Source organism: Eschrichtius robustus, chromosome 8 (assembly GCF_028021215.1).
Source record: "Eschrichtius robustus isolate mEscRob2 chromosome 8, mEscRob2.pri, whole genome shotgun sequence".
Taxonomy (NCBI): Eukaryota; Metazoa; Chordata; class Mammalia; order Artiodactyla; family Eschrichtiidae; genus Eschrichtius; species Eschrichtius robustus.
The window spans coordinates 117,464,318-117,491,676 of record NC_090831.1 but is presented as its reverse complement, the minus strand read 5'-3'; the positions used below and the strand labels follow the sequence as shown (position 1 = coordinate 117,491,676).

General features: G+C 39.9%; 1 protein-coding gene across 1 annotated transcript in view; it reads right to left on the bottom strand.

Annotated features, from left to right (window-relative positions):
* Window positions 1–27,359, bottom strand: part of AGK (acylglycerol kinase) — an 85,618-nt gene that overhangs the window by 41,975 nt on the left and 16,284 nt on the right. Inside the window, exons 3-5 of the mRNA XM_068549582.1 lie at window positions 12,109–12,148; window positions 9,406–9,485; window positions 3,824–3,899 (exon numbers count right to left, since the gene is read on the bottom strand). Of these exons, the coding sequence (XP_068405683.1) occupies window positions 3,824–3,899; window positions 9,406–9,485; window positions 12,109–12,148 (196 nt within the window). The remainder of the gene's footprint in view (window positions 1–3,823; window positions 3,900–9,405; window positions 9,486–12,108; window positions 12,149–27,359) is intronic.

Here is a 27,359-nt window from a genome sequence, read left to right as displayed (position 1 = left end):
AGTACGCTCGGCCTGGATGCTTTCCCCAACCTACCAGCATGACTCACTCATTTCCCCCACGTCTCTTCCACAGGTCATCTTACCAGACTGGCCTTCCTTGGCCTCCTGAACTAAACTAACACTGCCATTACTCTTGTTCTCCTTACCCTGCTTGATTTTTCTTGTTGGCTCTCATCACCATCTGACAAATCATATGTTTATTTGTATATGTTTCTTATCTGCATCCCTCCTTTTCACACTTTGAATGGAAGCTCTTTGAGGACAGAGAGGGAAAACTTGTTTTGTTCAGACTGTATCCTCAACTTGTAGAACAGAGCTTACTTTCTAGTAGGTACTCAAATATTTGCAAGAAAAATTGATAAATATGAATAAGTACACGAATGAAAGAACCAAAATTCAAAAAGATATTGAAAGATTTAACAGACCATAATTTAAAAGATTACATTAATAGGGATGACACATTTGAGGCTCTGATCTTAAGAGGAAAATTCCAAATGCAACAAAGAGAAAGGATAAAGAGTGGCCTAATGATGCAGAAAACTTGAACCTTATAGCTTTCACAAAAATTACCTCAAAATGGATCATAGACCTAAATGTCAAATAAAAAACTATAAAGCTTCTAGAAAATAACACAGTAGAGGATCTAGGTGATCCTGGGTTTGGTGATGAGTTTTTAGATAAATCACCAAAAGCAAGATCCACAAAAGAAAAAAATTGATAAGTTGGACTTCTTTACAGTTGAAAACTTCTGCTCTGTGAAAATACTGTTAAGAGAAAGAAAACACAGCTTTAAAAGACAGTATAAGAGAAAACATTTTCGAAACACATATCTGATAAAGAACTTGTATTCAAAGAACTCTAAAACTCAACAATAAGAGAACAAACAAGAAACAACTCAATTAAAATAGCAAAGATTTGAACAGACACCTCACTGAAGAAGATATACAGATGGAAAATAAACAAATGAAAAAATGCTCAATGTTATATGTAATTAGGGAACTGCAAATTTAAACAATGAGAAACTACTATATACCTATCAGAACAGCTAAAACCCCAAACACTGAGAACACCAAATACTGATGAGGATGTGGAGCAACAGAAAATCTCCTTCATTGCTAGTGGGAATGCAAAATGGTACCGCCACTTGTGGAAAGCAGTCTGCCAGTTTCTTACAAAGCTAAGCATACCATGTAATACAGCCACTGCACTCCTAGGTATTTACCCAAATGAGCTGAAAAATTATGTCCACACAAAAACGTGCACACAAATGTTTATGGCAGCTTTATTCATAACTGCAAAACTGGAAGCAATCAAGATGTCCTTCAATAGGTAAATGGATAAACAAACTGTTGTACATCTACATGATGGAATATTATTCAGTGAGAAAAGGAAATAAATAAGCTATCAAGTCATGAAAAGACAAGCCACTGAGGAGCCCAGGTGAGACCAACACAAGAACAGCTCTGAACACGGATTGTTGACCAACAGAATTGTAAGCAGAAAAACTGTTGTCAAGGCAGTTTGTTATGTAGCAATAGATAACTGGTATAGAAATAAATCTAAATACATTAACAATTACAATAAATGTTAACGGATTATATGGTCCAGTCAAAAGGCACACACACAAAAAGCACTGGATCTTTAAAATATCCTGTTTTCATGCCTTTACCAATGATGCATTAAAATATAAGGATACAAAATGGCTTAAGTAAAGATAAGTAAAAATTATACCAGGTAAAAACTAATCAAAGCAAGCTAGTATGGTTACTAACAATACTAAATAAAATAGACCACAGTAAAAGACAGCATTAGTGCTAAAGAGAGTAACTCTATGACACTGTCAACATGCAAGAAAAATGAAGTAATTTGAAATGTGAATGCATCTACTGACATAGTCTCAAAATATAAAAAAGCAAAAGTGGATAAAACTACATAGAGAAACAGACAAATCTATCTAGTGGGATATTTCTAACACCTCTTTCTGAATAATCTATAGTTAAAACAGAAGAAAAAAATCAGTAAGGACATGTAAGATTTGAGCCACACAACTAATAGACTTGACTTAATGGACATATATAGAACACGGTACCCAATAACTGATATATATTCTTTTTAGGCCTACATAAAACATTTATGAAAACAAACCACATGCTAGGCCATAAAACAAATCTCAATAAACTTAAAATACTGGAATTATATAGACTACATTCTCTGACCATAACACAATTAAATCAGAAACCATTAACAAAAAGATGTGGGAAAACTTTAGATTTGAAATTTTTAAAACATGCTAAATAACTCATAGGTCAAACAAAAATCATGATGAAAATTAGAAAACATTTAGAAATGAATGATAATGAAAATATTATATATGAAAACTCCTAGGATGCAGCTGAAGCAGTAAAGTTTATAGCTTTCTAAGAAAACACCAGGAGAGAAGGGTGGAAATTAATGAAATAAACAGCCAAGTTAAAATGTCAAAAAGAACAGCAGAAAAAAAGCCAAAGAAAGTAGAATGAAGAAAACAATAAAGACAGACCAAAAATTAATGAAAAAAACGTAAATGAAAGGATCAACAAGCCAAAAAATGGTTCTTGGCAAGGATTAATTAAATTGACGCACCTCTCACATGACAGGCAGGCAAAAAAAAAAAAAAAAAAGCACAAATAAACAATAAAACAATATTGAGCAAGAAAATGATGTATTTCAGATGTTACAGAAATTTGAAAGTTAAAAAGAAGATATTATGAACAACTTGATGCCTATTAATTTGAAAACTTAGATGAAATTCACAAATTCCTTTAAAAAATTTACCTTACTAAAATTAATTCAAGAAGAAATAGAACTTCCTGATGTACTTCTACAGCCATTAAAGAAATTTAATATACAAAAAAATTTCCCTTCAAAGAAAGCTCCAGGCCCAGATGGTTCTCCTTGTGAGTTCAACCAAACACTCCAGGAACAAACAATATCAGTCTTAAATAACCATTCTCAGATCTCTCATACGTAGAGTCTGCAAAATGCATTACAGGTCCTGAAATAAATGACAGTTTTCTTCCCCACTCTCCCATCCCCGGAGGCAGACAACTAGAAGACCACACCTCGGACAAGCTGGAGAAGAGAGTTCAACATCAACATTGCATGGTCAATTGGACTAAATGACCGTTCAATCTCTATGATTTAATGAAAGTGTGTAATATTAAAAATTGGTATACCATAGATTTCCAAACATGGTAACAGTGATTTTCACCAAATACACACACCTATGTACATACCACACACATAGCACTTAAAGTCAAGAAAGTGGAGTCTTGAGGCATCTTCTAGAATAGCACAATTCCCTCTCATTTATTTTTGTCCCCATTTCTTCTTACCCAAATCTTGAAAATTATAAAGCTTTACCACTTAAAATCCCTCACCTGAAATAATTCCTCACCAGAAAGAAAATGTTTACCTGTCTGTGGAACTACCAAGAAATTAAATTATTTACTCAAACTTGAAGTTTCTTTTTAATAGTCAGAAAAAGAATTCTTACAGCTGTAACAACTTTCATCTTCCAAGAGACAATAGTTCCATGTCCTATCTGTCAGATGAAAGGAGCCAAGTTCATGGCTCCATTTAATCCTGTTCTGAAAGTGAAAAGCTGACCGTGGTTGGAAAAAACAATATTATCTTATTAATTATCAGAAGAAGAACACAACATTGACTTCTCTGTTCTTATCTTCTTAAGTGATAAGCAATTTCTGCTAAGAAGTCAAGAGAAGAGGATATGTTATAAGGAGGGGTAGCTTGGATAAAATCAACGCTCTAGAGCAGTTCTCACCTTAACGATAGTCACATCCATGCCAGATAAGTGTAAAATCGGGGCAGCATTTTTTTCAAATAGAGTCCTGGCTTTGCTGTAGACAAAGGAAAAAAACACAAATATTTTAACACGAGTTCTCAAGAGGAAATATAAAAAGCCCAACCATCTTCTCTGGAAGAGAACAAGAAATAGTGTAGAGAACACGTTTCCTCTATTTGTTCAAGGACAGGAAGGCTAGTGAAGAGTAATGAGTTTCTCGGGATATAAACATGGCCTCTTTCACTCTGGGGCCTCAAGGATTTTGCCCCTTGTGTCTATACAATAGCTCTTACCCATGTGGGATGCTTACAGTGCACAATCCAGTTCCTCTAGAGGAAGTGTGTACACTAGATATGGCTCCACTCAGGCGACAATGTCTAATTCACTCAACAAGCATTTACTGAGCCTCTACTGTGTGCTAGACACATCTAGGAACTGGGCAAACAACAGGACAAGGCAGACAAAAATACGTGTCACTGAGGTATAATGTAATAAGCCCTCATGGAACTTACTTATATTCCAGTGGTTGACTGAGAATGTACTAGAAATCAAGGGATACAGAAGCTGCAAAAAGTCCCCAATTGCAGAGTCTCAAAGATGAATAAATGTTAAAACATACCAATCAGCTGACTTGTCTTTTACCCAAATATTTTCAACTATCACATCACAAAACAAAAACAAAAACTAGTACTTTCAAAACAATCAACACCAAACATCTAACTTTTACATCCACATTTACTCAGTCCTCTTTCAAAAAGATTATTTTTTTTATCAGTGATGCATGCTTCAACTCTCTTAAGAATATTTTATACTAGAAACAGACACAAAAGTAGTGAATGAGGAACATGTAGAGTGATGCACAGACCAACTTCAACATTCTTTAAACTAAAAGAAATAGCTATCAAATGGAACACAGAACATAAAACATTTCTGATTATGAATTAAAATAGAAACTGAGAAGCTTGAGCAAATTTTCACAAGAACCAAAAGAATACCTTGAACCAAGGGCCTACATGAGCACGTAATAAGCAAATTAAACAAACATATCCTCCCTCTTCTACAGCTCTGAATGCTTATTAGAATGAACATGAAAGGCTAAATGGAAATTTCTCCTTTCCAGATCACCATTTCTGGGGCTTAACCCAACAATAAAAGGCTGAGCTAGTGATACTGTAAACATTTCTCCTTGCAGGGTTGCTTTCATTACTAGGTTGATAAGAAAGGGTCAGGTGGAAGTGGATTAGATCTATCTCTGAGAAGCAAAACGCTGGAGAAGTCTCAATCCGCTGTATTAATCACTTACAACACATCTGTAAGCTCCTCTGAGTTAGTTTAAGGAATAAGATTTGGGCTTCCCTGGTGGTGCAGTGGTTAAGAATCCGCCTGCCAATGTCAGGGACACGGGTTCGAGCCCTGGTCTGGGAAGATCCCACATGCCGTGGAGCAACTAAGCCCGTGCGCCACAACTACTGAGCCTGCGCTCTAAAGCCCACGAGCTACAACTACTGAAGCCCGCACGCCTAGAACCTGTGCTCCACAACAAGAGAAGCCACCGCAATGAGAAGCCCGTGCACCGCAATGAAGAGTAGCCCCCGCTCGCCACACCTAGAGAAATCCCGCACGCAGCAACGAAGACCCAACTCAGCCATAAATAATAAATTAATTAATTAATTTTAAAAAAATACGATTTGCAGAAGTAAAATGAGGTATCACCTCACACCACTCAGAATGGCCATCCTCAAAAAGTCTACAAAGAATAAATGTTGGTGCAGCCACTATGGAGAACAGTATGGAGGTTCCTTAAAAAACTAAAAATAGAAGTACCATATGATCCAGCAATCCCACTCCTGGGCACATATCCAGAAAAGATGAAAACTCTAATTTGAAAAGATACATGCACCCCAATGTTCATAGCAGCACTATTTACAATAGCCAAGACATGGAAGCAACCTAAGTGTCCATCAACAGATGAATGGATAAAGATGTGTATGTGTGTGTGTGTGTGTGTGTGTGTGTGTGTGTGTGTGTGTGTGTAGAATATATTATATACATTATATATAAAGGAATATTACTCAGCCATAAAAAAGAATGAAATATTGTCATTTGCAGCAACATGGATGGACTTAGAGATTATCATACTAAGTGAAGACAGAAAGAGAAAGACAAATATTATATGATATTACTTACATGTGGAATCTAAAAAATAATACAAATGAATTTATTTAAAAAATAGAAACAGACTCACAGACATAGAAAACAAAGTTATGGCTACCAAAGGGGGAAGGGATAAATTAGGAGTATGGGATTAACAGATACACACTACTATATATAAAATAAACAATAAGAATTTACTGTATAGCATAGGGAACTATATTCAATAACTTATAATAACCTACCATGGAAAAGGATCTGAAAAAAATATATGTATGTATATGTAACTGAATCATTTTGCTGTACACCTGAACCTAACACAAGACTATAAATCAACTATACTTCAATTAAAAAAAGAAAGAAAGAAAAAAGATTTGAACATTTGGGCCTTTATTCACATCTTTATGTAATGCCACAGGTACAGAAAATCTCTGAAGTGGAAGTGAAGGCATTATTTTTCCTTCTAATATTCCATATAAAAGATTGAAAAACAAGTGTTACCAGTAATAAATGTATTATTTATTATATAATTAAGGGTGAGATAGCACCAGAGTTAAATAAAGCTTTCTATACCTATAGCAATTTGCAGGTTCACACGCACACACAAAATAATTACTCGCTAATGTATTATTTATTAATGCAAAACACAGTTATTTCCTAAAGCCGTAATGTAGTTTTAAACTAGTACTATATAAGGAAATAGCTACATGATAAATTATAAATTATATGTCAGGTCAGAGCCAAGACGACAAAAATAGTACAGTTAAATAGTGAAAGCTTTAAAAAAGATGCTGGAGAGTTTCAAAGTGGCTGCTTCCTAGAAGCAGGCAGGGACTCACCTTGTTAAAGGGGACCATGACTTTAGAAAAGAAACACTTTCCTTACCCTAGCCTGCAGATAAAGGTATTACACTTTTCAACAAGAACCTACCTTTAAAAATGCAAATACACTTACGTGTAAAAGTGTAAACGGAACCTAAAACTTCTCTAAAAAAAAAGTTTATTCATTTTTTAAAAATGCAAATATCTCGGGCTTCCCTGGTGGCGCAGTGGTTGAGAATCTGCCTGCCAATGCAGGGGACACGGGTTCGAGCCCTGGTCTGGGAAGATCCCACATGCCACAGAGCAGCTGGGCCCGTGAGCCACAATTACTGAGCCTGCGCGTCTGGAGCCTGTGCTCCGCAACAAGAGAGGCCGCGATAATGAGAGGCCCGCGCACCGCGATGAAGAGTGGCCCCCACTTGCCGCAACTAGAGAAAGCCCTCGCACAGAAAGGAAGATCCAACACAGCAAGAAAGAAAGAAAGGAAGGAAGGAAGGAAGGAAGGAAGGAAGGAAGGAAGGAAGGAAGGAAGGAAGGAAGGAAGGAAGGAAGGAGGGAAGGAAGGAAGAAAGAAAGAAAGAAAGAATGCTGGTCAAAAAAGGTGATGATTTAAAAAAAAAAAAAATGCAAATATCTCAAGTAGGAACTCAAAATGACTGATTATAGCTTAAACAAACTGCCATATATTTCAAGAGAATTAGCAAGTTACTAACTTACTAGATCTCTAAAGGAATAGGACCTGGAACAGTTACAACAACGGAGGCAAAAGGAGAGATCCAAGGGTGGGAGAGCCAAGTAGTGAACCTTTTGACCCAGCCTACAGGTCAGTAATACCAAGAACAGCAGCTTATATTTCTTTTATCAAGTGCTAACTATGAAATGGAAAGAATGCTAAATACCTTATAGGCATTACCTCCTTTAATCCTAAAGAATTACATGGTAATTTTTATAAGGCATGCGCTATTACTTTTCACACTTTACAGATGAGTAAATTGAGGGTTTAAGAAGTTAAGCAACACCGGCAGTATCACAGAGCAGAAGAGGATACAGAGTATACGCCCAGTTCCCCGCTAGCTTCTCCCACAGGCCGCCAGTGACTACTTAGTTATCTTGCGTATTTGGATTGTGTTGTGTTAGAACCTCTGTTGATATTTTTGTTCAGTGTTGGTTTTAAACAAGAATGAACAAGAGGCCTTATGACTGGTATGTTTAGGGGGGCGGGAAGTGGCTCCAACGAAGGTGGGCAAATATGATTCAATTAGGTAGAGTCATGGAGCCGATTTAGACAATCTGTAGGTAAATATCTTAAACTGATGAATTAAAAAGAAATAAGGCGTGACTAGCCCTCACATCTGTGAAGCCACACACACTACCTCCCAAGAAATGACTAGAGAAACTTATTTCAGAGCCCCTGCGTTTCTCTCCAATGTTAACCTTACCACTTAGAAGCTACTCCCAACTATGCTTTTTGTTGTTGTTCTTATTATCTTAATGTCATTTGACTTCGAACTTAGAGAATCCAATCTAATACATACTTATTAATTTTTCCTCTGTCAGGACAAAAAGAATTGTTCTGGCCGTTAGATAGAATAAAAGGTATCACTTTTTTCTCCCCTTCAACCCTTTCATTCTTACTATTTTTAAAAAATAATTTTAAATTTTAATGATTTCTTCTAAAAGCCACCAGAAGTCTTTTTATTTACCTTTCCAACTGAATGAGAGTTGTACCTAACTAGCAATGTAAAAAAAAAAAAAGTTTTTATTTTGCTTACGGTACTTTTAAAAATTAATAGACTATTTTTTAGAGCAGTTGTTAGGTTCACAGTAAAAATGAGTGGACAATACAGAGAGTTCTCACATACCCCCTGCTCCCCTACACACATGCATGCACACACACACACACACAAAACCTCCCTCACTTTCAATATCCTGCACCAGTGTGGTACATTTGTTCCAATAAATGAACATGGACACATGACTGTCAACCAAGGTCCCAACTATTCTTCACATCTTAATTCTCACAGTTGCCTCACATGACCCCTCGAGGCCAACCAGACCAGTTTACAGACTTTCCTGTGACACAGCAAAGGACATTAGTCGGCACTCCCGTCTCTAGGCTCCCGCCCCATGGGCCATTTCGTCAGTCGGGAAGACTGAGTGTTCTCCCTCGACTGACCTCCAAGACCTAACTCTACATTCACCACTTTGGGAAAGAATGTTTCTGACCTCACAAGGCCACAGTGCTTTTGGCCATCTCTGAACATCTTGTAACAGAGATGGACTCATAATTTACATCACAGCAGCAGAAGTTGTTCCCAAGGGGGCTACCACCAAGCAGATAAGACTGATTTGAGAGTGTTAATTCTGGAATAATTATTAAACTTCAATTAGACCAGTTAGCTAGGCATCAGTTAGCTTTACAGTTATATCTGATTAACCGTGATTTCTACATTACAATTGAATCTTATTGCTACAAGGGTACTGAACCTAGTAGCTCCAATTCCACACAATCCAACCAGCTGCCTAGTATTCTGTGCCTCTTTTCCCCTTAGAAAAACCAAATCTATAACAAATCACAAACTGAACTACCCTTTGCAAGCGGCAGGGTTGAGAAAGACGGTTGCCTTCTTCACTTGTGCATTGGGAGGAATAAGTTGATTGCCAAACACCTAAAAAGGAACAAAGAAAAGTTTTCAGTAAATGTCCTTCTATTCAGTTAGTGAGCACATATATTCTTTCATTCCAAAAGAATTTACTTCTGGCAGATACGGTGTCTACCCTGGGGAAACAAATGTTCTTTCCGGATTTCATGTTGACAACCGCACCATAAACAACAACAATAAAAGTGCACCTTTATTTAATGAAAATAAGCTGAATTTTATACTGTAATAAAACGCCCTGCTTCATTCACCTACTAAAGGTAAGTAACTTTTCTTTTCTCTGTAAGGTATGACTAGGTTTATTACAACCAGTAAGTCCATAGTCTGTCACAAGGGAAGTTTAATTTGTCTTTAGTTTTCAGAATATAACCTTTTTCTCTTTTAACTTATTACTAAAGCTTATTCATGAAGAATCTTCATGTTACCAGTTAATCTTCATATCTTTATACACATAAAAAATAAATCTAATACTCTATTTGCCTCCTTTCTTTGCAACCTTGATAAGTACCATCAACTGGTACAGGAAAAGAAATGTAATTAATATTTACTAAGCACCTAGTATTTGCCACTTCCACACATATTAATTCTTAGTTCTTAGAAACCAAGGAGGTATTAAATATTCCCATGTTTATAGATGAGAAAGCCAAGATTCAGAAAGATTAAGTCAGTCAAAGTATTAATAAATTACAAGCCTAGAATTTATATCAAACCCCAAACTTCTACTCTATCAGCTCTAAAGAGCTAATAAGTGATAAGGCAGAGTTAAGACACCCAGAGGACTAGATGTGAGGAGTGAAAATGGGAACTAACGGGAGGAGGAGGTGGTCCTCCTATAAAAGGAATGAGAATAGGAAAACCCCACAGAGGGCAAAATTGCGAGTCTTAGATGGTGGGAAGTAGGTCTGGGCCAAGAAGGTAGAATTAAGTACAGAAGCACAAAGTAAAGATAGGAGAAAAATGAAAGTTATACCAAGATTTTTATTAAGTAACTGACCCCAACTCTACCACCTCCCTGACAGCCCACTGGAGATCCTTTGTCACCACTGTCTATCTCTTGCTTTTAAAAAAATAAACTTCTATTTCTAAATACTTCAGAAAGACATACTATTTCTTTGTAAAAAGTTTTCTGTGTACGTTATATATAATTACTACTCTGTTTTCACTCTTACTGAGTTAGATCTTAACATTTTGCTGCCAAATCTCTAAATATTGTAATTTGCTCTCTTTCTATCCATACTATTTCTGGAATTTGGCCAGAAATGATTTAATTAACCTGCCAGATTCCAGATCTACAGTTCTAGATTATTCCTCCTGGTCCTGGGTTTTTAGCCTCTAGAAGTCTTATCTACCTGCAACTCATGTCTCAGGTTTACATGAGACTACAATGAGGTGAGTTTATGTGAGATTAAAAAAAAAAAAATCATATTCTTTCAAGAATTTAGACTGAAAAGGGAAGGACATAGGAAAAGTAACTAGAGGGAGGAGCCTATAAGGATGAATTCGCTTCCTTTTTCCAGATGGAAGGAGCTAAATGGGTGTTGGGAAGTGGAGAATTAGAACAGTGGGAAAAGTAAGAGGAGATGGAGTTCAGAACAGAGGTGGAGGTATTTACTTTGCACAAGAAAGGGAGTACCCCATGACCACTCTTCCTTCAAGGGGGAAAGGCCTCCCCTCCCAAGAGAATTTTCCAGTTGCTAATGGAAAATTAGCTTGGGGTAAAGGTCACCTCAAATTTAATATTAAAGTTTATTTGAATTGATTTCCAAAACAACTTAGAGCCATAAGAGATAAAACAACAAAGCAATCAAATTCTTAAAACACGGATTTAGAACAGTTAGGGAATCACTAAAGAGAGGAATTTATTAATAGTATCTATTGTCATTGTCATCCATGGAAACATTTCAAAAACAAACATGAGGTCTGCCACCCACCTCTCCTACTAAATGCCTCATGCCTTTTGTCATTTTTTAGTTTCATGTTTCTTTTTTGGTATTTCTGACATCGTATGCCTGAATGACATAACAAAAAGGCAACTCAGTCATGCAAATTAATCTGCAATGTATAACGTACACATTTGGAGGGGAGGGAAGAACAAAAATGTGGCCTTAAACTTGAAAGGATTAACAATTCAGCTATAACTAGATAGATGAATATTTAAGTGCAATATCATGGGACAGGGTCTGAATCAGTTGTGCTAAAGAGACAGGCTTTAAAAATATGAATCAACAGTTTTAAGAAGATTTGACTTTGAGAGGTAACACCTGTTCTGAACTGATATCCTTGGGGGTTATTCGGATTAGCGATGGCTCGGGCTGCAGTCAGATCTTCAAGGACACCTGCAGACATGAACAAATTCCCAGAGCCCAACCAGTCCAGTTCTGTGTTCTTTGGACTAATCCAGAAGTAAACAAGTCTAAAGGGGTGGGCCTTAGAACTGCTCTTCACCAGATTGTTAACTTCCTCCAGTTCTATTCAGAGTTGGCTGGCAGCCTGATTCATCCCCTGATAGTGGGGAAAAAATAGCCAAGCTGCACTGATGCAAGGCGCTGTGCAAGTCCCCCTGGAACAGCCTGAGATTTCTGCACAGTGGAGATAAGGCGGGTTTTAATTGTTTCATATGAAATGGCATTACCTGAGCTTCTTGACAGGCTGCTCTCCTTAGTAGGTTATCACTATCAAAGTAAACAAAACAGAATGAATGTTAGCTTTAATAAGTAGGTTCAGATCCAAGCAAATCATCATCATTTTTTAAAATATGTATAACTCTTCCCTATAAAATACCCAAGTCAAAGTTTCTTAAGACCTGTAACAAATCATGGGCACATTTGAAAAATACTTTCTCTGAATGAAACCCGGTGTTAGGTTTCCATACTATGGTAGGCATGATAATCCCTCCTGCCTCTAAGATGTCCACATCTGGGAATTCCCTGGCAGTCCAGTGGCTAGGACTCAGCACTTACACTGCCGTGGGCCTGAGTTCAATCCCTGGCCGGGGAACTAAGATCCCGCAAGCGGCGTGGCTCGGCCAAAGAAAAAAAAAAAGATGTCCACATCCCAGAACCTGAAAATGTTATCTTATGTGGCAAAAGGGGTTTTGCAGACGTGACTAAGTTAGGATCTGGAGATAAGGAGAGAATCCTGGATTATGCAGGTGGGCCCAATCAAACCACAAGGGTCCTTAAAAGCAGAGAAACTTCAGCAGCAAATATGACTATGGAAGGATGGTCAGAAAGATGCAACCTCACTGGCTTTGAAGATGGAAGGCGGCCATAAGTCAAGGAGCGTGTGTACCCTCCAGAAGCTGTGACGGCAAGGAAATGGGTTCACCCCAGAGCCTCCAGAAGGAACGCTGTCCTTGCCAACACCGTCATTTTAGCCCAGTGAGACTTGTGTTGGACCTCTAATCCACAAAACCATAACATAATAAATTTGTGTTGTGTTAGATCACTAAGTTTGTGGTAATTTGTTAGGGCAGCAATAGAAAATGAATGCACACACCCTGCCTTTTTCTTATCCAGTAGAAATTATTCAGGTCATTTGCCAGAAATAAATTTAATATGTAGTTGCTTCTGCTAGTGTTGTATCTAAATCAGGGGTCCCCAACCCCCAGGCCACAGACCGGTACCAGTCTGTGGCCTGTTAGGAACCAGGCCACACAGCAGGAGGTGAGCAGTGGGTGAGCGAGCAAAGCTTCATCTGTATTTACAGACGCTCCCCATCGCTCGCATTACCACCTAAGCTCCGCCTCCTGTCAGATCAGCAGCAGCCTTGGATTCTCATAGGAGCTCAAACCCTACTGTGAACTGCACATGTGAGGGATCTAGGTTGCACACTCCCTATGAGAATCTAATGCCTGATGATCTGAGGTGGAGCTGAGGTGGTGATGCTGGGCTGGGGAGTGGCTGCAGATACAGATTATCATTAGCAGAGAGGTTTGACTGCACAGAGACCCATAATAAGTCAATTGCCTGCAGACTCATATCAAAACCCTATCAGTGAGTGGCAAGTGACAATTAAGCTGCATCTTACCGGAGTAGACTGGACATAAGCAACACACTTCGGGTGTCACTGTGTCCCATCACCCCCAGATGAGACCATCTAGTTGCAGGAAAACAAGCTCAGGGCTCCCACTGATTCTGCATTATGGTGAGCTGTATAATTATTTCATTATATATTACAATGTAATAATAATAGAAATAAAGTGCACAATAAATGTAATGCGCTTGAATCACCCCAAAACCATCCCCCCCACACACACCCGGTCCCTGGAAAAACTGTCTTCCACTAAACCAGTCCCTGGTGCCAAAAAGGTTGGGGACCGCTGATCTAAATCTCTTATTTTTTATATCACAGTCAGATACTCAATTATATCATAAACAGAAAATTTGGGCATGAGGCAAAATTTTGCCTTGCAAAAATGAAAACACTCTATCAGAATATGTTCATCTATTTAGCATAAAGCTTTCTAAAATGTGTTTGTGCCACTTATACCTTAAGAGCACTTTAAATGGCTGACTGCCTACTGGGTTCCAGAATCTTCTCCTTGTAAGAGTCAATTCTAATGCATGTTGCTGGCACTGCTAAGATAATAACTTCAACCTGGTTAACAACAGTTAAGAAAACTAATACCCAGAAAACATGACCAATAAACAATTTATAGGAAAGAATTAAAAGGAGAAAAGTGTTATTTCACTTAAATTTTCTGTCTAGACCTTTTTCATAACATCAAAGACCTTGAATTTTGCATTTTTATAGTAATTCAAATCTAATTTTGACATTTCAGTTTGAACTAAAAAAATTAAACAACATTTTGCTGTTTGCCATGGTTGCAGTCAAAGGCTACGGATTTTTCTTCCATAGCCAGGCTGGAGGAGGACCCCTAGATTTCACAGAGCAGTCAGCTTCTATGAGAAAGTGGAAGTATCTCTTCCCTAAGGGGAAGTATCTCTGCTGCCCACCTGAAACCTAAGGGCAATGACAATGTCCATCACACTCCCTACTACCCTGCGGCAAAGGGAGTCCTACAACTCCTCTCCCCTCCCCCACCCAAGAGTCACAAATATTCATGTTCTGCTCTTCTCTTCGCATGCCCCTCCATCAACTGCTCTTGGTGAATTATTCTAACATCAACAAAATATACACACATGCAAGATGAGGTTAATTCAGGGTACAAACTAGTAAAATATTTAAAAATAATTAACATGTCAGTAACCCTTTATAGTTGACTTCATCCCTCACATTCATGACCTTCTGTACAATGACGAGGTAAAATACTGAGCCCTCAGTAACTGCCAGATCATAAAATAAAACTAGGTTCCTTGTAGTCACCTGAGCATTGTCACCAGATTCCCCCGGGCTCGGCTAACCCTCAGTCTAGCTTCCATACTGCCTGGGGTACGACTTCCAGCCTCACAGGACTGTCTTCCTGCAACCACTTGCCTCAACGTGTTTTTCCTAGTAGACAGAATGACCTGTGCCTCCACTGTCTTATCCTACAAAGACATCCTGTGGATTATTCTGTACAAGTATATGCTTCTATAAAAGCTGAGTGCCTATTTCTACACCCCTGTCCATTTCCCCCAGCCAGCTCCTCCTCCTCCTACGAGGGACAGGCCTCTGAGGGCACCAGGCTCCTCTGGGTCATTAGTAGATACCATCTTCCTTACTGCATCAGCCACACTGATGCCTGTGGACCCAGATGAAAACAGAAGACCCCCAAACATACACAAGAATATGGGTAGCACCTTGGATCATTTTTTTCCTCGATTCTTTTTTGCTAGAAGTAAAATTTTGATGGTTAAACCTGTGATGAAGTATATTATTAAAGATCTCAGCTCTCTCGAGCTTACTAATACTGCTTGATGTATCAGCCTGCTATTCAATAGCAATAGATTTTTTGATAGTTAATTCCCTGGATTTTCACGTGCCTAATGGAACGTGCATGCTGCCAATGCCACCTGTGAGAAAGCCAGAATATGTACCAATTTAGACACGACGAAAGGAATCCTCATTATAATCACACTTAATTTTCTAAATATCAAAAGTGGTATTAACTATGTTGATCACGCTCTCTGAACCAAACTGTATCTAAAAATCAAACGTATCCTCAAAGGAAAAAGTATTTCTCCTATTGACATATTCTGATGGTCTACAGAAAGCTCTAAAAACTATTTCAAAAAAGACATTTCAAAAACATTTTCTGTAATGGCTGCATTGCTGGAATAGAAAATAACTTAAAATTCACAGAACAACTACTGTGTGCCAGACACTATGGCAGTTGTTTTCATAAACCTTTAATCTCTGCAACAACCTTGCCAAGGCAGGCATTATATTCTCATCTTACTGATGAGGAAGTCCAGGCTCAGAGAAGCAGGAGAGCTGGGTTTCAAACCCATGCCAACCTAACCCTACAGTAAGTGCCTTAATGCTCTTTCTTCTTAATTTCAGACAATACTGAATAGGCAATACTCCTTTGGATGTATACATTATAGCACATTTATTAAAGTTATCACATTACTCCCTAGTTTCGTCTAATATAACTCTTAAGATTTATATTCATATAATTTTTTTTTAATAAGTTCAGGTGGAATAAAGCTCCCAAAAGTAATTGGTGAAACAAACTTATTTAACACAAAGTGCCAGGTACAGCACCATGAACAAGATTTGGTCCTGACCTGAAGAAGCTTAGGATCGATCCAATGGCAAAGAATAGCTCTTGGTAAATATCAGTGATATAGTAAAAGACATGTTTCTTGATAGATAATATGCCAGGCACTGTGCTAGATGTCTGGGATATACCAGTGAATAAGCCCAACATTCCCCATCCTCATGAAGTTTACACTTTAGAAGGGAAGAAAGACAATTCGTTTGGCAATCATCAAATGATGTGACTTTTACGCGCACCGTGAAAGGGGCATATATTAGGGGTATCTAACCCAGTCTTGAAGGAATTAGAGAAGACTTTTTACAGGGACAGTGAAGTTGAGATCTGGGAGATAAATAAAAAGTAGCCAGGCAAAAATAGGGAGGAGAATGCGGGCAGAGGAAAGAGCATGTGAGAAGCCTGCAAGCGCTAGATCACGACCCAGGCAGGAAACTGAAAGCAGTTGGGGACGGCTGCAGGCAGCAAGCCAGGGAGGAGCCAGGTACAGGCCAGACCACCGAGAGCCTTTTTAACCTGTTTAAGGAACGGGGATTTTATCCTAAGGGCCGTAAGAAGCCATTAAAGGGTTTTAAGAAGAGAACTGATATGATCAGGTTTCCATTGTAGAAGGATCTTTCTGGCTGCAGTGTCAAGAGGGCAAGGGTCAAAGGTAAGATTGAATCCAGGGAGCCCAGGGAGGATTCTTCAGGAAGGCAGGTCAGCGATGAGGTCTAGAACCAGCATGGAGGTAGAGGGGATGGAGAGAGGACAGACTTAGCAGACATTTGGGAGGTAAACTTAAGGGCTGGCTCGTGGGAACCAATGAGAAGGGAGGGGTCAAAGATGGTGCCCAGGCTTCTGCCTTGACCTTCCAGTGGAAGGCAGCGGAAGGTGGTACCAGTCACAGAGATGGAAGGCAGGAGGAGGGGCAGGTGGAGGGGGGAGGAAGGTGAGCTTAGTTTTGGATTGGTCGATCTGAGACAGTGATGAGACAGCAGGTGGAAGGTTCCAGGGGACAGCTGGAAATACACATCTGGAATTCCAGACAGAGCTTCTGACTAAAGATACACACGGTAATAAGAGGGGTGAGAGGGGATAAGATCATCTCCATGAGTAGGTGAAAGCAGAAGCAGGAAGAGATACCCTGCACGTTGGGACCCTCCATAGAGAACACCAAATGACTCTCAAGTAAATGGAGACTGCACCTCATCTCAAAGCCAAAGGAAAGATGTGGTGGACAAGCAAGGGAAAAGCCTAAGCATCCTTTCCCTTATCTCCCGTCATGCTCTTGATGTTGCCTCAACTCTTGGCAAACTGCATGCCTTGCTGTTCCTAAAAGACAGAGCGAACCTTACTTTTCCCCTCCAAGGATGTGGTCATTTTATCCCCTCTCCCTTTAAAAAAAATCGAAGGCCAAACAATACCACCCACACCCTTACCTCACCACACACAAAGCTGCTTGTCTTATCTTTCCTCCTTGATTATAACTGTCTTGAAGTCATGGATAATTCACCCTTTTCTCTTCCACAGCACAGAGCACAGACTCTTGTAGGTCATCTAAGATACTCAGTAAATGACTGTTTAATAAATAAGTGGCAAATGTTTGAACACGAGAGACTGACTCACTGTGCCCAGACAGGCAGACTCTGTTCTGGAGGATAAACTGAAGGTTATTCTTTGTAGGAGTATCTGGCATTCTGGAACCAAGAGATCAGCTGGGATGGTTCTTCAGTGTCATGACCACCAAAGGGCAAGAGGAGGGCTCATTGTGGGGCAGGGCAGGAGAGGAGGGGAAACTTCAAACAGTCATAGGAACTTTACTAGATCAAGAAGACCCAGGGAGGTGTGTGTGTGTGCGCGTGCCCACGTGTGTATGTTTGCCAGAGAGGGTAATGGAACTAAAACCCTCTAGAAAGGCTAAGTCAAGAACTCCTTTTGGTACACCAGGAAGCACCATAAGAACTGTCCCAGTGGCTGAGTTTGGTGTCAGAAATTCCAGATTGCTAATGAGTCAAGAATCTGATTGTGAAACGAAGACCCTGTGACCAGGAAAAAAAAAAAAGTACTGTATATAAATTCCAAGCCCATGCTCTTTCCACTACAGCATGCTGCCTCCTGAGAGAATTGAAGCTTAACACAATTTAAAAGAGGTGCTACAAAATGTAGTCATATCAAAAAGAGTCCCTGAAGGTCTGCTCAGTACTAAAATGCGGGTTCTTTGACAGAAAGAAATTACAAGCTTCTGGATTAGAAAATGAACAAATCTGCTGATGTCACCCTGCCTGAGGCTTTAAAAGAATATGAACGTGCCTGCTACCACAGGAAGTGGGATGCTCTCAATTTATTCTGAGCCATAAATGTTTTATTTATTACTTTAGTACCGCAAAATAAGATAAGTTGTTATTTCAATAACAACTCTACACGGAGAGAAAAATCACATGGATCCATCCTATTTCCCAAAAAAGACTTCCCACTATAGTCTAGAGGCAAACTGTACAGCAATTTCCACCACCAGCTTTTCCCTTCATGCATGCAAACACAGCTTTTGCTTTACACAAAACAGATTTCAAGTTTAGATGTTTGTAACAACTACTTCTACTTATCAAAGTGTACTAGAATAATTAATCATTATATTGCAGTGGTGGTACCCACTGGTTGTCAGCAGGGATAGAGTGGAAACGGAAGCAAAGATGAAAATGAACCTTTGAGAAGCAACTGTCTTGTGTGCAAGACGGGAAAGCTCTTTCAAACTACAGATTCCTCCTCAAGCCCATGCCACCTCCAATTCCCCACCCAAGCAGGTAAGGGCTGCTGCAGTGAGCCTCTGTCATTCATGGGAAAATGCTGACTGTCTCTGCCTAAGAGAAAGGCATGTGACAAAGCCGGAAGAAATGCAGCCCCTTAAACAAGAATGCTTGATCTTTGAGGCCTGAAGACTGTTCACTTGGATAGAAGAAAATGGATAGTATGCTGATTAGAAACTCCAAGAGAACAATGAAAACAGTAATCATTTTTTTAAGGTTTTTTTAATTTTTGAATGATTCTTTAAATTCTACAGTGCTTTACAATTTTCAAAAGTTTCACACACATGATTTCATATAATCCCATAACCCTTTTTCCCCCATCCCTATATTGCCCCTCCTCCCTTCCCTCTCTCCAGTGGTAACCACTAGTTCGTTCTCTGTATCTGTGAGTCTACTTCTTTTTTGTTTTACTCACTAGTTTGTTGTATTTTTTAGATTTCACATATAAGTGATAACATACGGTATCTGTCTTTCTCTATCTGACTTATTTCACTTAGCATAATGCCCTCCAAGTCCATCCATGTGGCTACAAATGGCAAAATTTCATTCTTTGTTATGGCTGAGCAGTGTTCCACTGTATGTATGTATGTACATATACACACACACATACCACATCTTCTTTATCCATTCCTCTGTTGATGGACACTTAGGTTGCTTCCATACCTCGGCAGTTGTAAATAATACTGCTATGAACACTGGGGTGCATTGTACCTTTTCAAATTAGTGTTTTTGTTTTTTTGGATGTATACCCAGGAGTGGAATATCCTTCCAGATAGATTTCTTTACTTAGGTATATTTAACAACGCAAAGATAAACATTTTTAATAATAATATAAAGCAAGTCAAGAGCATTTCCCCAAGACTGTTATTTGCCAAAACAGGAAAGAAGGGAAGGAGGGAGGGAGGGAGGGAAGGAGGGAGTCAGTCAAGTCCATGGTTAGCAAGAATGAATAAGTCAGCATTGAAATTAAAAATCTAGAGAAAGTAGCTTCTCTGATGAATGAGCTGATACCGCAACCCCTTTCGTATCTTGTCTCAATAAAGTCAGCCCTCCCAGCAGGCCTTTGTCAAAATTTGTTTCACCCCATTTAATACATAAGATGTGTGATTTACCCCAGAGATATCAATTTACCCACTATTTGACCATGGCTTTCTGAACATTTACACTAATTTTCAGGTCTACAATCCCTGTTTTTACTATCTTTATTTATTTCTTTGTCAAAGTGTTAAAGCTCTACAGCTTTAAAGGTATTTTATTTAAAGCTAAATAAAATGCCTTTATCAAAGCCATCCAAGCCCAAGTTCCATTTCCTGACAATGAACATTTTTAAGGTTGGGCAAGTCCTCAGAAATTATCTAGTCCAATGCTTTTCAACCTCCCCCAACACAGCCTGATCCCCATCAATCAAATGACACGACATTCCATTAGCAAGAGATACACACATAGCATACCACACCACACCACACACACACACACACCCCTTATATAGTGCCAATCCCTAAACCCCACGTGATTCGGGTATGTTCACTTAATGAGGGAATCCTCCAACAGTGCCACCTCCTTTGAGCTCCTAAAAAATACCCAGTTGATCTAGTCTGAGAAACTTCTGGCCTGGGGATTTGCCCATCGTTAGACAGAAGTTACTCAGAGACTGAGCAGTAGAACTTAAGCCTTCTCATTCTCAACAATGGCCTTTTTTCTCGCAACACTCTGCTTCTACTCTGTTCTCTACGGGCATCCCCGAATGACACAAAAAGCAGTCAATAAATCTCCATCCACTCTTTAATCACACACGCAGGCATATGCCTCTGCGATGGTCACCTCAATTCACGATTGATAACTATAATGATTACTTTATCTCCTGCAAGTAGGCTTAGGAAAAAGCCCAACTAAATCTGACCCCACTCTTTATGCATTAATTCAAGAACACTTACTAGCCAGACAAAGATTCAATCTCTGTCCTCAGTGGGAAGGCCCCATCTATAATAATGGCTAGCAGCTGCACAAAGCTCTAGTTGAACTAGTACTTATTCTTTCTCACTCTCTGAAATATAGAAATCCAAAAGCTACCTTCCTCCAATCTTACCTGTTTCCAGCCATTTTAGTCTATACATGTGTGCTTAAGTGGAACACGCCACTACTTCTAAATATTTCAAGTACCTTCTAATTCCTCGGGTTTTCTCCACAAAACTTCTCCTCTCCAATTCAGGATAGGAAATGACTTAATGAAAAATGGCATCCCCCGAGGGCTCCTCTCACATAATAAACAAATCATTTGGGTCTGTTCTGTAGAACTTTCCATCAGCCAGAGAGATGGAAATGGGTTCTGCCGGTTATTCCCTCATTCCATTGACCAAGAGAAATGGACATGTAGGAAGCCTAAATTGTCTCTCTTTCTTCTCTTAGAACATGAAATTATTCAATTTTCACCCTCTTATTCGAGCCTCAGCTTTCCCTAAAATACCAATTTCTGTTCCGACTCCACCGCCGTACTAATATTCGCAGGAGCTAAGGTCTGAGGACCGTCTCCGGCTAGCTGCTAGGTTATGCTCAAGTGCGGCCTTTGGCTGCCTTTAAAGGGCATCATTCTTTGAGATGCTACCACTAGCCACTTTTTCAATGACTCCTACCCCTACCTAATTCTCACAAGTATTCTGACATTCTCTTATGGTTCATTTACTTCTTCCACTTTCTGCTCTTTTTTCCATCCATTCATTTTTACCCTACATGCCAACTTAAACATTCTATGCCACATACTTTTCTTCACATACTGTATAACATTAACTTTACTAGGCAACCCCAATACTAGTCCTTTCTGTTCTGTCAACCATTATACATTTGCATATACAATTACAAACAAATACACATTGAGTAACAATTATATACAAGGTCCTTGCACCTATTTGCATAGAAAAAGAAAAGACAGAAAACAAATAACACAGAGATTATGACAGGTATTCAGGAAGAAAGCACAGGAAGAGAGAGTCCCTTCCGATCTTCCTCCCACCCAACAATGTGTTCTGTATAAATCGCATGCAGAGGGAGGTTATTTACTTTGAGCTCCAAGATTCAGGACAGATCTGGATAACTTCTGACCCATAAACACATAAACTAGTAGCTACTATTGTCAGTATTTCTGCAGTTCCAGGACATGCAATATTTGAGATGTCAGTTACTACCTGGAGAAGGGTTAATTTTAGCATCAGCTATGATTATTCTCTCTGCAGTGCTTGGAGCAGCTAAAACCACGGATATAAATATCCCTAAAAATTATGTAAAATCTACAAAACAAAATATAACTTAAATATACCTCTGCCATTCCATCTCAGTCCAACCCCATCCCACTCTACCTCCCACTAGTAAACATATGGAAAACACACAGAAAGGAAGCAAAATAAACAACACAGTTTTTTTAAAAGAAGAAATCTGTTTTCTAAAGAATATGACAAGAGTTAAAAGGAAAGGGAAAATAAACTTCACTGCACTTAAAAAAAAAAAGCTTCCCCCATTCCCTATCAAATCTGGGCTGACAGGCATGTTATTTAATTGCCCATAAATGAACTTCTTTAAATAGCACCTATTAATACTCCAAATTTCAGCATCAGCTTGTGCTCAGAAAGAGAGAGAGAGAGAGAGAGACAGAAAAGAAACTTGAAACGGCTAAAACGCAAAACAAACTGCTTTCTTCAAATTGCAACAAAATCTGGAATGAGGAAAAGCCATGAGAGGGAAGAGCCTTGCTACCTTCTGCTGCTGAACGAGCCGGGTCCTGGACCACTGACTGCAAAGTCAGAGGCTAATGTGAATGGATGCCCAAGTAAAGATAAAACATCTGCCTGGTCAGAAACCGCAGAGATACTGAGAAATAAAGCACAAGGCATTACTGGAACCATAATCTGTACCAAAAGAAATAGCACAGGTCTAGTCAAGTGTGGCTCCTGCATAATTTCCCCCTGAAATCTGACACATTTACCCCTGGACATCCTGTCAGGGTCTCAAACTCAACATATCTAAAAGGGAATGTAATACCGCCTCCTTAAACCAATTCTCCCTGGCAACCTTCCTCTTTCTGTATCACCAATTATCCTAGACTTGAAGCTAAAAAATGATTTCTCCTACCCTCCTCTCCTTCAGCCAGACACCCAATCATCTAGTAGTAATTACGGCCAGCATTTATCTAGTGGCAACTCTAAGCCGGGCACGTGACATGCACCATCTCACTGAATCCTTACAGGTAACCTGCTAAACAGACCTCACTGTCCCCATTCACCAATAAGGAAAACGAGGCTCGGAGGTTAAGGGAATTAAGTAACTTGACGTGGCCAGTAAGTAGCGAAACCCAGACCAAACAGAAGTCTGTCTGCCCACAGCGCCCACGCTCAGGCATTGCTCACACTGCCACAGCTTCATAACCGCCCTTTTATTTTCCCCCCCAATGCCACCACTGTGGCTCTGGCCTTTCCTACCTTCTACGTGAACCACTGAAATGCCCTCCCAGTCTCCGTGCTTTTCTCCCTCCCATGTCTCTTGCGCAGGGAGATGGATTCAACGTCCTAAACTCCACTTCACATCATTCTCCTCTCCTTGAGCATCTTCACTGAGTCTTCACTGCTCACAAATACTACAAACTTCCTAGAGTCAAAGCCTTCCCCAATCTGGCTTTCCCCCCACTCTACTGAAAAAATCAACTCTAGTGAAGTCAAATTCTTCGCCAATCTCCAAAAATACACTGTGCACTTCTGAATGTCACCTAGAAGTGACATTCAAGTCATGAATGTCACCTAGAACACTGTCCCACCCAGTCTGCAAGGCCCCACTCAAGACATTTTTGTTATGATGCTTTCTCTAATGAGGAAGGAAAAGTGGAAAGGTCGCGCTATCTCTGACGGAGAGCTTGCTGTGTGTCAGGTCCGGTTCTAAGAAAATCTGCATGACAGCCCAATGAGATGCATCCACCACGATGCCCAGTTTACAGAGAGAGAACTGAAGCACCTTGTCCAGGGTCGCAGACTGGTAAGTGTAAGTCGACATTCAAATCCATCTAGCTGCCCTCCTCACCACCACGTTGCCCCAAGGAGCTCTCAGAATCGACTTCTCAACTTTCTAACAGGTGGGTCAGGCTGATCACATCTGAACCCACTGATCAAGCTTAACATCCCCAAAAGCAAGACAACCAGACACCACGTACTTCCTGATGTGATACAGTAAGAAATCCACAACAGGCCTGTGAAGCTTTCTTGCCAAAAAAACTAAACCTGATTGGAATCACACCTCCAGAGCAGTGCTCCTCAAACTTTACTGTGCACGCAGATCCCCTGGGGATCCAGTTAAAATGCAGATTCTGACTCAGCAGGTCTGGGTTGGGGTCTAGGATTCTGCATTTGTAATAAGCTCCCAGGAGTGAGCTGTGCTGCTGGCCCACGGCTCACGCTTTGAATAGCAAAGCTCCAGAAGCCAGACATAATCACCAGTGGACAAGACACAGGCGAGACAGGGAAACAAGTTAACTCATGGCCGAGACTAGAATGAAGGGACTGAGGAACCACTTGCCTAAGGTGCAAAATTTAAGGGAGAACCGGAAGACAAAGGAATGGAGATAAACATTTTAATACAGTATTTTAAAAAATCAAAATGAACGTAAAAGACCCATGATGAACACAATATCAGTTTTAAATAAAGGCAGACTCAGTATTACTGATTTTTCTTTTTGCTTAGATTCCGATATGGCTCTGCCCAGCACTGAACTGTATAAGTTAACCGCCAAATCTGGAGGATGAAAAATTCTAAAGGGCAAATGTAGACATGGCTGGTTGCTAAAACAAATAAATACTATGAAAGGAGGAGGGGGTTAGAGTTTACGAGGCTTAAGAATAGACATCAAATGCAATGTGTGAAACTTGTGTTGATATTGACTTGAACAAAACCATAAAACAGAATTTTGGGTAGACAGGCAAAATATAAACATAGAATGAATATTAGATGACGTAAAGGATTTTTAATTTTGTTAGCTCATGTTAATGGTATTGTGATTTTTAAAAATTCCTTAATTATTAAAGATAAGATACTAAAGTATTTATGGGTAAAATGACATGAGCTATATCTGGGATTTGCTTTAAAATATTCCAGAAAAAAAAAAAGTAGAGACAGATGGGATGAGATTAGCAAAATGCTGGTATCTGCTGAAGCTGGGGGACAATACAGGGGGATTTGTTACACTACTCGAACTTTTATGTTTTATATTTCCATAATAAAACAACGTTTAAGTAGCCCTTTTTGCCTTAGGCACCGTAACACTGACTTTGTGCCACTCAAACAGGACACAGCACAGAGTGCCTTCATCCATAATAAAAGGAGCTGCTCTTTCTAATGTGTGCCAGGAACTGGGGTGATCTCATTTAAATGTCACAATAATGTTGTGAGATACTGTGTGGATGAAGAAGAGTGAAGTTCAGCAAGCTTGGAGAACGTGCCCGAAGTCACACATCAGCAAGTGACAAAGGCAAGGCTTGAACCCAGACCCAACTGACTCAGAAGGAAGCCCGATCAGAAGCACTCAGAAGCACGACATTCTATCATCCGTCTTACGCCCTGGGGGGCTGAAGGCCTATGACCACCTCAGTTTATAGTTCATCTCTCTCATGCTACCTAAGACACAGGAGCCATTCTGAGAGGTGACGAGGAGGCCCCGGTTTTGAAGCGGGGCCCTGACACTGACCAGCCGTGCGACCCTGGGCAAATTACTCAACCTTGCTGTCCCTCAATTTCTTCATCTTTGTACGGCTATTAATCTCACACTAGTATGAGATTAACAACCACCTCACAAAGTTGTTAGGAAGATAAAATGAGCTAATAAATGTAAAGTGCTTAGAGCTGTCTGACACATGGCAAGCACTGATTAAGTGTTAGCGATTATCATCATTATTGCCACTAAGTTCTCAATGAAATTGAATGACACCGAACACACCCCTCAGGCCAACTCATAACCATTTAGTTTTCCTTCTAAGCAACCGTCTGACCACAGAACTTGAAAGGTGGGCTCCCACCGATGCTTACAGTATAGTAATCAAGATTAATGTTCCTCTGTTCAGAGGGAAAGAAAACTCCAGTATTAATAAAAACCTAGAGACACATGGCCCAAGACTGTTGCTATACAGTAAGTCCCGTACATACGAACGAGTTCCGTTCCGAGAGCACGTTCCTAAGTCCAATTTGTTCGTAAGTCCAACAAAGTTAGCCTAGGTACCCAACTAACACAATCCGCTCTATACCACTGCTTTTACACTTCCTTCCAGACATCCTGGGCTTGAAATAAAGATACTATACTACTGTACTCTATACAGGACTGTACAGTAAAGTACACAAAAACACAGCCACTTGTAGAGGATGCACGCATGTGACAATGTACGCCAGACTCGTGAACTCACTTACATGATTCGACATGCGAATGCTTGTTCGCATCTTTGAGAGTTCGCAACTTGAAGGTTCATATGTAGGGGGCTTACTATAGTATCACAATTGCTTTGCGAGTTTCACGTTAACGGAGGTATAGTGTTTGTGGGATTTATAATTCTCCGAGAAGGAACCAGGAATTCTGGCTGAGAGGCTAGACGCTCCACAGAAATAAACAGGAGGGAGTCCTGGGTCACAGGCCAAGGTGGGTGGCAGAAGTGGTGCCAGAGCACTGAGCCAAAGGATGAGGCTGAAAACCAGGAGCCGGAACTAAGCAGGAGCAGAGCTGTGGTCAACTGCTGAGCCACGAGGATTAGTTGAGAAGCTGTGGAAGGGCTCACCAGCCAAAATCACAAGGAGAGAGGCCAGAGCCAGGATGGGCAAGGACAAGGCCCCCAGTGATGAAAGGAACAATCTGAGCTCACATGAGACAGACAAGGGTTCTGACACGGCTTGCGGCTTTTAACTACTAAGCCCCTGCCTCTTTTGTGGTTATGTTCTGTCACGCTTGAAATTACACTTTTCCAAGCTGTCTTGTTACCCATGGAAGATGAAATAAATAAAAGGCTGAGATCTCATTACACCACCTGGCAGATCCTCGTCTTCCTTCCCCACTGGCTGTCTCTTGAATCACTCATTGCCCAGTTACCAGCAGTAATTCGTTTTAACTCCTAAAGTAACTGAGTATATATTATATCAAATTAATGCACAATTACTAGCATGTATTGAACCCTGATATCAATCAAGCACTATGCTAAGAGCTCTCCAGTTATCTTAATCCTTCAATGGTCCAATTAGGAACTGTTATTATCCCCACTTTACAGATGAACCTGAGGCTTACAGCGCCCAAGGTCATACTGTTAGAAGTGCCTCCTTTCTTATGTTACTCTCTACTAGCAGGCTCCTTGCTACTGAAAGGGCTCCAAATGAGAGAAAGACCATTGCAGGTAACTGCTGACATGATGAACTGAACAATCTGGAACTCGA